This window comes from Gopherus evgoodei, chromosome 3 (genome assembly GCF_007399415.2).
Source record: "Gopherus evgoodei ecotype Sinaloan lineage chromosome 3, rGopEvg1_v1.p, whole genome shotgun sequence".
NCBI classification, from domain to species: domain Eukaryota; kingdom Metazoa; phylum Chordata; order Testudines; family Testudinidae; genus Gopherus; species Gopherus evgoodei.
The window spans coordinates 46,070,858-46,083,628 of record NC_044324.1 but is presented as its reverse complement, the minus strand read 5'-3'; the positions used below and the strand labels follow the sequence as shown (position 1 = coordinate 46,083,628).

The 12,771-nt window shown below is 38.5% G+C and overlaps 1 protein-coding gene across 1 annotated transcript in view; it reads left to right on the top strand.

Annotated features, from left to right (window-relative positions):
- TPO (thyroid peroxidase) overlaps positions 1-12,771 on the top strand; it is a 72,931-nt gene that overhangs the window by 15,276 nt on the left and 44,884 nt on the right. The window contains exons 4-7 of the mRNA XM_030554205.1: positions 777-946; positions 3,972-4,104; positions 9,129-9,258; positions 12,217-12,423. Coding sequence (XP_030410065.1) covers positions 777-946; positions 3,972-4,104; positions 9,129-9,258; positions 12,217-12,423 — 640 coding nt within the window. The remainder of the gene's footprint in view (positions 1-776; positions 947-3,971; positions 4,105-9,128; positions 9,259-12,216; positions 12,424-12,771) is intronic.

Sequence of the window (12,771 nt, the reverse complement as noted above, 5' to 3'; positions counted from 1 at the left end):
TTCAAATTTTGCTTCAGGCCATCATCAACTCACAACAAGCATAAAAAGGAAGTGGTTTAGTTCTTCTGGCAAAGTTTATTCCTATATTCCTTCCTTTCTTGATAACTATTTGGCACTTGAGATGTTGAGTGACATTCCTTCTGTCCTCTGTCCAGCATCATAATTTCTGATATAGCCATAGAAATGACAGAATATTACTGCAGTTATTTTCCACTGAATATCTTTAGCATTTGCTTCAGTCTAATCTGAACCATCCCAAGTGATGGTGTTTCCAGCTAAGATGAAAAAATCAGGCACAGATATGAATGCAATATTCACAGCGCAGTTTTTCCAGAGGGATTACCACATTCTTGTTACAATTTGATGCCTTAGAAATTTGACGTGCCTGTTTTGTTGCCATATTGCTTTGCAAAGTCATATCTAATTTGTTGTCCACGAGCAACCTAAAGTCTCTTTTGGCATGACAGCTTTCCACGTTACTCTCTTTCATGGAGTAACTGAACAACTAAATAGATATTCAGAAAACTTCTGTTAGGTTTCAAGGAACCTTAATTTATATATTGGGTTCTCTCCTAAAATATAGTATTTCTAAATTTTTAACTATTTCCAATATGTGTACACACATTATGATTTGTTGTATTGTGGTTTCAGCCCACGAGTGTTTTCCTTCTCTCTCCAATCTTCCCAGGTTCAATCTTTCCCACCTAAGCTCTAATTACAAATATTAGTATATTTAAAGGTTACACTTAAAAATACGTATTTCATCTGTGTTATAGAAATCTCCAAAGGAAGGGAATAATAGCTCCTGCTCTGCTGCTGGCTTTTTCGAAATTTCCTGAACAAGAAAGTCTAGATATTTCCCAAGCATCTGAAGGAATGGAAACTTCAACACAAGTGCTGGAAAAAAAAGTTCACCAGAAGCAGAAACGCTCACTGCGTCCAAGTGGTAAATACAATGCACAGACAGAAATGCCTGTTGATAGCTTGAGAGCTATCTAGAGTTATTGCCTAGATTGAAACTGTGTTGTAATAATAGGAGATATGCCAATCTCCTAGAACTGGAAGGGACCAAAGGTCATTGAGTCCAGCCCCCTACCTTCACTAGCAGGACCAAGTACTGATTTTGCCTCAGATCCCTAAGTGGCCCCCTCAAGGATTGAACTCACAACCCTGGGTTTAGCAGGCCAATGCTTAAACCACTGAGCTATCCCTCCCTCATGGAGGGACTTCATTTTTATTTTATGCAGGCAGGAATACTCTTCATACCCACACAGAGTCATAGGGCATGCTGCTCAGTTCTTAAAAGCATTTTACAAAATAGTTACCTCTATTGGGTTTTACTTCTGATTGTACTACTATATGGTTCTTGAGTATCTAAACAGTAGCATTTAGCCGTTAGCATCTTACGCAATCATATACATGCACTTGTATTGTCTACAAATCATCTCACAAATATACTGAATGTCCTGTGTGTTTTGTAGAGCTTCTTAGGTCGGAGGCTTTGGTCCTTCTGGAGCCTGAGGTTGGCAGACACAGAAGGGTACTATTTGTATGTTTTTCCTCTGGGCACTGAGTTCCTGAAATACACTTCCTGCAGACATGGAAGGACTTTTTACTTTTCATGGTGCATCAATTTTATGCATTTTATATGCTATTATCCTTGTTGCTACTTTTACTGTGTTTTACGTAATGCACTGGAAAGTTCAAAGTTGGAGAGTTGTCTAAGTAATACAACATTATTGTTAATATTTTATTTTAAGATGGGCCAAACCCCCCTGGCATTTGGGATGTTTGAAATTCAGACCTAGATCCAAATATGTCATGACTTAATACCATCTCTATAAATAATAAAATTGTAATAATATCTATTTTCTTTCTTAGTGTTATAAATGCACCTCTTTTTATTGTTCAAGAGATGGAAGACAGAGACTGTTGCAAACAAACATCAAGCACTGCAGTTATCCCTCTCAGGTCTTTTCTTGGGAAATTCATGCCATACACATAAACTAAGGGCTTGTCTACGCTATCCCACAGTTCAGAATATGGGGATATGAATAGCAGTGCACACTGAAGTGCTATGCTGTAATTCCCTCTTGTGGAATGCACAAGCCTACCTCCTGACCTGATTGGCTTTGAGATCCTTAGCTCTAGGCCACATCACAACATCCGCATTGCTATTTATGGCATGCTAGCTGGAGCCCTGCTATCTTGAGTCTGCCTGCCTGGGCTGAGAGGCTCGCTCCCAGTAGACATACTCACACAGGCCCCGAGAAGGAGGGCTGTGAAGTCCCCAGACTTGAAGGCAGAGTTTACAGGCCAGGAAGGGGGGGCATAAGAAGCACACAGCCCCAAGAAATAGGGCTGTGAAATTGTGAAACTAAAAGGAGGTTAACCTGAATGAAGTGGCCCCAAGAGAGGAGGAATCTTGTTCTTAAAGACTCTAGATGTAGGTATATTATTCTCAGAACTCAGAGGAAAAACTGAGGCAGGGTGTCTGCAGGGCCTTCCAAGGTCACAAGGTGGCATTCTGGGGCAGCACATACCCACATGCTGCCTGATGGTGTCTAGATTCCAGCTTCTCCCCTCCCTCAAAACATTCTAATTCATTAATTATGTGTCTCTCTCACCCCCACATCTGTCCATTCTCCAGCCCATCAATTAATAATTCACTTTCCTAGCCCCAGTATCAACTGTACCCATCCAGCCCCACATCTGCCACAAGCCCCCCCAGCATCACCAATGATGCTCACTCAGTTCTAAGGGTTCTTCACTCCTCTTTTCCCAGCCTGGGGGCTGGGCAGCTGCATCAAGGTCCTCTTCACCCCTCTTCCCATTCCCAGACTCATGTGAGAGGAGAGCAGACTGACCCAGGAGGGAAAGAGGGGGCAGGATCAGAGCCATCTTGAGCTGTTGGACTCTTTCTGCACCCTTCTCTCCATCTTCCTCACTTGTTGGATGGTGTTGGATGCTTCTACTCTCCCTCCTCTCCCCTAAACCGTTTTTTTGGCTTCTGAGGGGAAAGGAGTAGAGCTGTGCCTGCTTCCAGCAGCAGAATTATTGAGTGCCTTCCCTTTCTCCACCTCTTGCAGAAGAGCAGCCAGTCTCCAGCAGATCTGAAATTCATATGAGGGCTGGAGTTCCTTGCTTTACCCTGAGGCTGGCTCCAAAAGGGGTTGAAATCACGTGACTCACAATGAATGCTGATTGCCACTGGGCTCCATCTCTTGCCTGTAGCTTTTTAAGTGCAGAGTGGCTCTTGTTACATATAGAGGAGGTGTGGCTGTAGAGACCACAGGTCATGCTCCACTTCAGAGGGTGGGGCTCTGGGATCAGGAAGTTGCAGGCTGTGGTCACTGTTGTGTTGGAATGGCATTATGTTTCAATAAAGGAATGTAGTTGTTAATGACAAGCTTTCCATGCCATCATAAAGAGAGCACCGCACTCTTAAAGTGCAATGTTAGCTCCTTTCTGAATTTAGGTCAGTTCGCCTGTAACTATATTGGCCCTAATTTTTCACTAACTTTTTGGATTCTTTTCTTTTTGTTTCATATGCCCAGTTCACTTTAGATATTGTTGTAAGTTTTATGTAGCTTCTCAGATCTCGGAAACTACAGTAATTTTTAACTAATTCAATTAATAATTTAACCAGTTCTAATAAAACCACCCAGATCTAGTACCTAATAAATACTATATACCTTTTTCATCTAACCAGGGAGCAGAAATAAATCTATGTATCTAGATGTCCAGGGATATATATGTATCAGGGAAGACGAATAGCTAAAATGGCTTTATTCGTACAAACTACATGGTGAATACTTGTGAATAACAAATACATTAGCAGAAATGACGGCGGTAACAGCTGACTAATGTTAACTTTTGTAATGGACTCTACTATAACAGATACAACATTATTCTTTAACAAATAGAGCAAACAAACAGGTCATGTTGGGTTGGCTGTTTTTTTTTTCCAGATCTTTTATCAGCTGATTTGCTCAGTATGATTGCCAATATTTCTGGATGCCTGCCTTACATGCTGCCACCAAAATGTCCAAATAATTGCCTAGCCAATAAATACCGCCTCATCACTGGTGCCTGCAATAACAGGTATGTAACTTGTGTTGTTTTAGGACACAGTTCTCTTCCTGTTACTCATAAAAATATGTTTTTGACACAGAAGAAAAAGAAATGGTTACTTAATTTCATGTTAAATTAAAGAAGACAATGAAGAAAGAAAAAACACTATAATATTTCCATGAGAAAAGAAAGAAAACAGTGTCTCCACTATTCAGTTTTTCTCATAGCTGTTCCCTAGCAGATAGACATCAAAGGTACAGTACAGATTTCTTACATGCAAACCACAAAGTGGTGTTAAAATGCTTGTGTATCAGAGCCGTGGTTGGCTGAAGGTTTTGGGGCACATTCAAAACATTCAGCTGAACATGGTTTTGGATGAGGGAGAGGTGACTGGTCATCTTTGTATAAGCTTTGCTTTGAGCCTCAGAGCACAGTACAGAGATTACCAGCCTGCCCCAGAATGGCTTACTCACAGTGAAAAGTTTCCTACATCTGGTGTTCAGTGAAGGGAATGCTGCCTGGCTTCCTAGACTGGTCAGCTTTTAAAGGGCCTGGAGCTTTACTGTGTCTGTGGACATAACGAATGTTTGGCTAACCAGAATGTTTGGGGAACGGAATTTCAGTTAAATAGTATTCTATCATATTTTAATAATTTGACAAAAACAGAAATGATATATTGACTAGGCCGCTGTGAATTTCAAGAGCATAAACTCTTCAACAAGGCATTAAATCCCAGAATTCATATTTGCTAATGTCGGGGTCTGCTACAGTGGGACTTTAAAATTGACTTTTCTTTCTGTCAAAGTTTTATTTATAGCTCCTTCTCCCTAAAGGGCTTATTAACAAGAGCTTGCTTTTTTATTGATGAGGCCATTAGAAAAATTATGGCTGTGATTAACTTGCAGCTTTCACTATTCACGTGGCTCAAAAATAAATGTATTAACATTGCTGCTGGTCCAATTTAGCCTCGACAAACACTGAACTGCTCTCATGTCACGACACACTTCCTAACTGCATTTGACTGCTCACTTCTTATGGTAAGAAGAACAAAGATTTTCCAAAGTGCTAACTCAAGTTATCCAGCCTAAAGTTTTAAATAGCGAGAGGGATTTTACTTCAGAAGAATCACCCTGATTTGATTTGCAATGAAACTGGGGTAGAGGTAGGGGTGTGTATGTGTGCGGGGGGGTCTTAGGTCAGTAAGTCAGAATAGCATTGCACTGTAATTTCAGTTTGGAACAGCTGTTTACTTGTAAGAGGAATCTAGTTAAGATGTACTTTTAAAGCAATCAGCAAATTTATTCGATTGTAGCTGTGCTTCTGATTAATTTATCTGAAATAGGTACAGTATGTATATTTAGGGCAAATATGGTTTATGGACTATTTACTGAGCAATATTGAGATAACTTTACTTCACTGTGAAATCCTTCAAGCAAATGCATAATGTAGTAGGATTAAATGTAGGCTTGTGTGGAGACTATCCACATGGCATCAGCCATTCCCAAATGTAGCACTGGCCACCCAAATAGATATTAACAGATTTATTGTCCTTGCCTTTGCTGTCCAAAAGTATGAATGGGGATAACTTATTGGGGCAGATTTATTTTTTAATAGAGGGCATTGGGAGGAAAGGCATGTCTGAGCAATTATTTTGCTTTGTTTTGGTCTTCAGCTAAGTGGTACTGATCTGAGTACAGTACTTTGTAATGTTTAGAGAAATGGAAGGGATTTTGAAGAGTAAGGCATTCATTCCAGTTATGTTAGGAACAGGGAAGGATGGCTTAGTTGTTTATGCTTCATGGGGCAGAGCCTCAGCTCCTATAATACAGTTTAGCTCAATTGATTTTAGCAGAGATACATCATTTTACTCTAGCTGCGAATCTGACTCTTGTTATGAAACCCCTGGAGCTATTGATTCAAAACTTGCCAAATTATGTTTAGCCCTTCCCTTTTCCACGGCAGATACATGAGTACTGCACCAGGGAGTTTACCATCTTGTATGAGATCTCATATTCCATGCTTTCATTGGATACTTCAGAGATTCTTTGTACTTTTTATATGAGCAGTGTTTTGCCAAAGCATTGTTGGCCTGCACCTCCACTTCTCCCATTGTTCTGCAGTTAGTAGCAGAGAGGGTGCATTTTGGGAAGATGTTGTTATCTCAAGGAAATTATTTTCAAAAAAGAGATTAGAATTTTCAAAGGCATCTGGGAGTTATTAACTCTAGCCAAATATATATTTCAGTTAGGTGAATAATGTGGATAAACTGTTTAGAAAATGGTTCTTTTTGAAGATCATCATAAGTTCCATAATGCTTTTTTTTTTCGTAGCTGAAAAGATGTCTTTAACTCCCCTGTATGTGTTGGGGACTGGGAGAATATCTCAGTCACATTTTTATTCTGCTATAATCAGTTTGAGTAGATTTTGAACTTTTCACTCAAGTGTAACTCAAACAGGAAATTCAGAATTTCTCTTTCAAATGTTTAAAAATAGCAGCTATGGAATTGCATTGGCAGCTGATGCATGTGGAGTGAAAGGGCTAGGCGTTCCCAAGGGCATCATGTACACATTTGATAAAATAATTTGTTTTCTAGCTCTAAAATCGAGTTATTACAGAAAGGAGTTGTCCAGCTAATTAGGTTATTGTCTTTAACCAACAAAGGAATTTCATTATATAATTCTCATTCTTGCATCCTTATCGCCATTTATTCAAGTGCCTTTCATGTGAAAACTTGAGTGTAATAACAAAGGATCCATGCTTGCAGCTATTCCTTTGTGCATCTCCCTAGTTGTGTCCCTGACATCTCATAGAGTCCTCCAGGAAAGTATTATATAGCCATACCGCAGTAATTCAAACATTTCCTACATATTGATTCCTAAACCAGGCGCAGGCACATGCACACGCATATGCACACACACACACAAAAAGCATGCAAAAGATATAAATCCAGATAATAAACTACATCTTAAAACTTCAGGTCCCTTCTAAGGCACAACAAAACAAATTTTGAGCTATCCAAAAATGTGTAGTGCCAGTACGAATTAGTGAAAAATCTCCACTTGACATAGAAGGAATCATATTTGATTACATCATAGGAATCTGTGAAACAGTAACCCTCTATTTCAACTGCCTAGGGCTAAATCCTGCTCACTTTATTCATGCAGAATTCCATGGACTTCAGGGGGAGTTTTGCTTGAATAATATAAACTGTATTCATCTCTGGATCTTTTTCACAGGGTCTTTTCTTTCCACTTTTTGATCATAAATTGCCTTTTAATGAATTTTTCCAAAATTCTCAGTTTTGAAACAGCAGATGTTAATAAAAATAAGTAGAAGTATAATATGTGAATGCAGAGAATAAAGCAGGAATCCACAAAATATAGAATCAAGTATTTGTTAAACTACACAGGCTTGATACACAGTTTAAGATGACATTAATTCCATCATTACATAATAATAAAAGGCATCTGAAAGGGATTTTACTACAGTAACATTCTAGTGAGCTGCTAAAATATAAAAGCAATCAGGAGAAAAATCACTGGTTAAGCAGTTAAATTAACATTTCATTATTTTTAATTGAGTGGAATAGCACTACGCTATGTGCAGTACTTTATGCAATTTCAATAAAGACAAATCAACTGTAACTAATTTGAATGCTTTATTAAGGCACATTTCAACCTTCCAGTGTGAATTATTGTGGTTAATTAAGTGTATTACTGTCCCATATAGTTTTGCAAATTGAGCCACTTTGATATGCTGAAGATCAATAGAGTATTAATAAAATAATTGTTCCCCATTTAGTGTCTCCATGGATATATAAATGTATGTGTAACACCCTGTAGTTCCACTTTCTGTCTCTGAACATTCCTAGTTCTTGGTGGCTCAGCCTTAGAATATCAGAGTAAACCTAATACGCTTTTAATATTTTATCTCTGCTTTTGAATATTCTGTATATTTAACAAGTTATGAAATGTACTAGATTGAGTTTCCTAGACACCTACTTAAGTACTACCTTTTGCTACAGAACTGCACCAACTTTATCATAGTGCCCCACCAATGTGCCTTAACCCTACCCTGATATTATCACCTCTACAGTGACAGAGAAATTCAGTTTCAATGACTATTTAGTCCCTGGCTTTCAGGGATGCCAGTTGGAACGGAGTTATTTATGATCTGGAGTGAGAGTGCTAAACTAATTTCACATGCGCCATTGCAGCATCATGAGATGGTCTGAAGCTGCAAAACATGAATCTGAATTTTAAACATCACAGATTGGGAGGGGCAGTTTAGGGGATTTTAATTTAGTTCGTTATAAAAATAGGGTCTATTTACAGAATTAAGATCCAGAGTCACCACAAATTCTGAGGATTTGATCTGGGTCTGTCTGTGCTTCTGACCTGCTTATTTTGAGCTCAGTTGCCAATTTATTGATCCAGCCAGTCTCACATCCTTTCTCCAATATAAAGTATTTTGAATGTAAATGATAGGTAAATTAGATATGCTTATAATGGAAAGAAGACTACCAGGGTCCAGTCCAGGCCTCAATGGGATTTTGTCATTGACTTCATTGGAGCCAAGATTTCACCTTACGTTTCTTCACTCCCACTCATGATCCCTAGTCCCTAAGATGTGTTGCCTCCCTACATCCTCACCAAACCACTGATCATTCCTCTTCCTTCCAGCTTCACTCTTCCCTGCCCTAACTCCCAATTCACAAGAGCACTTGACAAAGGCCAGCAAGAGCTGTAACGTTTCTTTCCCTTTTTTTTTCTAATGAATGAGTACCCAGTCTCAAAGTCCTTATGTGGGCAAAGCACTCACAGATTTTTAAAGGATAGTGGCCTAAGCTGGTAACATATGTTCAGGCCCTGAACATTTTTATTTTAGTAAATAAAGACTTTTTAAGCCTTCCTTTTAGTCAAGTTGGCTTTGGTATACCTTGGTCTCTTTGCAGAGCTCTTTTGAATAAATAGCCCAGTATTGGGAAACACACCAATGTCTGATGAATATTTCAAAATAAAAACTGTTGGAAAAAAACATTTTATTTCCCCAGGGAACATCCTACATGGGGAGCTTCCAACACTGCTCTGGCTAGATGGCTCCCTCCAGCTTATGAAGATGGAATCAGCCAGCCCAAAGGATGGAATCCCAACTTCTTCTTTAATGGATCTCAACTGCCATTGGTTAGAACACTATGGAATCATTTGAAACACTTGCATTGGGCTACATGCATGCCTGGGACTGTAAAATACTCTTTAAATCAGTGAAGTCAAACTGCAGATGAATATGGTTCATTAGCACTCATGTCAACAAAACTTTTCTGAAAAAAACACCTCCCTAAGTGACGTAAGATTTGTCAGCATAAGCGCTCGTGTGCACAGCGCTATGTTGGTAGGAGACGCTCTTCTGCCAACATAGCTACCACTGCTTGTTGAGCTGGTTTTATTCTATCGACAGGAGAGCTCTCTTCTATCAACAGAACGTGGCTATATGAACAGTCTTACAGCTGTGCCACTGTAAGCTTGTAAATGTAGACATGGCCTAAAATTTAGAATGGTGTGTTTTAATTAAGCATATATTCAGGAGTCCAACTACTGAGGCCTCTCTTTTTACTCAAACCTTACTTACATGACTTCAGTTGGAGTTTCTTTGAGTAAGGATTTGGGCCATTATTAGATATTTAATTAGTACCTGAAGTATAGGCATGGATTTGACATTTAAGAAAGAAGGCAAAGCCTTGGCAATTAAAACTTTAATACATATTCCAATAATTGCATCACAGTAGTACATTCAGCAGTTTATATCACCAGCACTTTGTCTGAAAATAGATTGGTAATGGTCTAGATTGAATAACTACTGAATTGAAATTTGCTCTGAGGTACTGCCAAACCAGATTTTCATCTAGTGCTTGTTTTATAAAAGTCTGTACTCGAGAACTGTGGAGAGAATTGGGCCTATAAAGTGGCCAGTGGAAAATCCTACTCTATGTATATTTACAATTGTGTGGTCTTTTTAATGAACTTGGTGGCTGAGGTAAACAGAGAGCCATTTACTCTGCAGCTATGATAGGAACCTTTGAAAAAGAAATCATTAGTTCACTATAAGGAGAATATTACATGCACAGTAGTTACATAAGGCAGCTTCTGGATGACAACATAAATGTGAAATGTACTGCAGGTAAATATATTGTTCAGTTATATACAGCAATACAATTTCTTTGCACATTAAGATAACACACTTGCACAAATATTACCAACATACCGTAGTTTCATCTATTATGTAATTCAAACTACTAATGTAAGGAACCACTGCAATATTACTTGATGGATTTTGGCCTAGCAAATTGTTATAATACAGCAGAGATGGCAATAGTGAAAGGTCTGAACCAAAACATTTTTATCTGAAACTGGATGCAAACTTCCCTATGTTTAGTAGAGAGGGTTGGATCTGGTGTGTCTGGTTCAGGCTCATCTCAAATTGTCAGATTTACCCTTACTGCATTGACTCAGAAACCACAGTCTTTTGTTGTAGTCACAGTCTTGTCATTTTACCATTTACATATATAATAATGATGGGAGACAGATTTTAGTGTTAATGTCACTTCAAGTCCTTTTTGCAAATTAAATGACATAACTTTAAGCAGTACAGTGTGGGGTTTATAGATGAGAAACTGACGTTTGAATGAGAAATTTTACAGCGGATGTTATCAATTGCACATATTCCAGGTTCATTAAGTCTTGTGCTAATGGAGTGAAACGCATTAAAACAAAGCGTGTACTATTGCATAGAATCTGACCATACCTTCAGCATAACACCAACAAGCTCCCCTCCCCCTTATGTTAAGCTACACTTTAAAATACCATACAATATACGAATATGAAATTAGTGCCATGTAAAAAAATATATTTTCTATGCTGTTTTTTGCAGATTTCAGTAATTTGTGTTCTTTTATGTATTATAAGCTACTCTTTAAGAGCAGAACATGCAGAGTCAAGGTAAGGGATAAATATTAGAATTATCATAAGACAGACTATTAGAAGAGAGTGTAGCTCAAAGCCATTTCCATAGTGATTTACAATGCAGAATTACAGTGATATGAAAACCTTTGTCAGTAAATTATAGTGAACCACAGATGGCCTCTGTGCTCCTGTGAGTAAGTTATTCCCATGTGGGAGACTGGAAATGTCACCAATATGCACTTTCAATGAATTCCACCCCCCATTCCTGTGTTGTGGGGTAGAGTTTCCCACCAACTTGCAATCCTGAAAAACAACTGGGGTTTTGGGCCACAGACCCCCCGCCATCTGCACAGAGGGAGTGTACCGCTGTACTCTCTCCCAACCTACTATTTCTGTGCAGTTCTGTCAGCAGTATGACTCTACAGGCTGCAGTCCATGAGAGGATCTTCCACAGCCTCAAAGAGAAATCTGTGAAAGATAATATTGGCTCAGTCAGTATTAACTTGTGTTGGTTTTTCCTGATGGTTTTACTTGGGTGAGGAGGCAACTATGCCATATTGAGTAATCATCCCGTCATGTAAATCTCTCAGAAAGGCTTCTGCAGAGTTGAGATAAGGAGCATGTTGAGGAGCTGGCTGTCCCCAACATCCAGCTTCACTGGGTCTTGACTTCCTTCTGCCTGGGAATATTGAGTGGAACATTTGGGTCTCTGTTTGGTACCTAAAATGTGTATGTCAATAGCTTGTATGGCATGGAGCAGTGTGAAGCTCCAGTAACTACACTAATTGGAGGCTGCCCTGCTAACACTGCACCTTTGTTAAAAGACTAGAAAACAGAACAGATAGAATGAAAACTTTTTAGACATGGTAAAAGAAAACATGTGAGATTTAAAAGACTCAGAAAATAAACTGATCAGAGGTGTGCTACTCATTTGGTAACTACACAGAAAAACTCAGCTGAAATATCTTTGAACCTGCTTTGTGGCACTGACATCTTAGCTTTTGAACAGGAATACCAGCCTGTTTTTTTAAAACAAGCCATTAGAAGTACTCCACGACATAAAACATGCTGGCAAAAGTGATAGCTTTTATCACTACTTCCTCTGCTTTTTTAGTGTTGTATCCATATGTGAAAGGTAAACAATATTTGGCATACCAGATAAATTAGTTCTTTCTTTCCTAGGTTCGTGAAGTGACAAGAAAAATTATTCATGCATCTAATGAGGCTGTTACAGAAGACAATCTATATTCTGATATCATTATGGTGTGGGGACAATACATAAGTCATGACATTTCATTTACACCTCAGAGCACAAACAGAGCTGCCTTTCTAAGAGGAGTAGAATGCAAGACGACATGTGAAAACCAAAAATCATGTTTTCCAATAAAGGTATGATTTAAAATGCATTTGTTCCAGAGAGGCACTAGTTGGCAAACCGGTAAAGTAGATTGAGAGAGAATGGTCAAGCTATTTGACAAATCATTCAGAAACAACAAAGCAAAAAATAATAGAATATTTGCAATCCGACATCATTAATTAGTGATTCAGGAAGGCAGATATATATAAATAGATTAATAGAGGATTATCTCTCCACATATACATAGGTAGATAAAAGTAGGATATCAAAGATATTTAGTACAAATATAATGATTTTTAGCTGTGGGTTTTATCTTGTAGAGAACTCTTCTTATCAGGCAAGAAAAAATGTTGTTCTTATTTTCAAGGTTTTGAATTCCA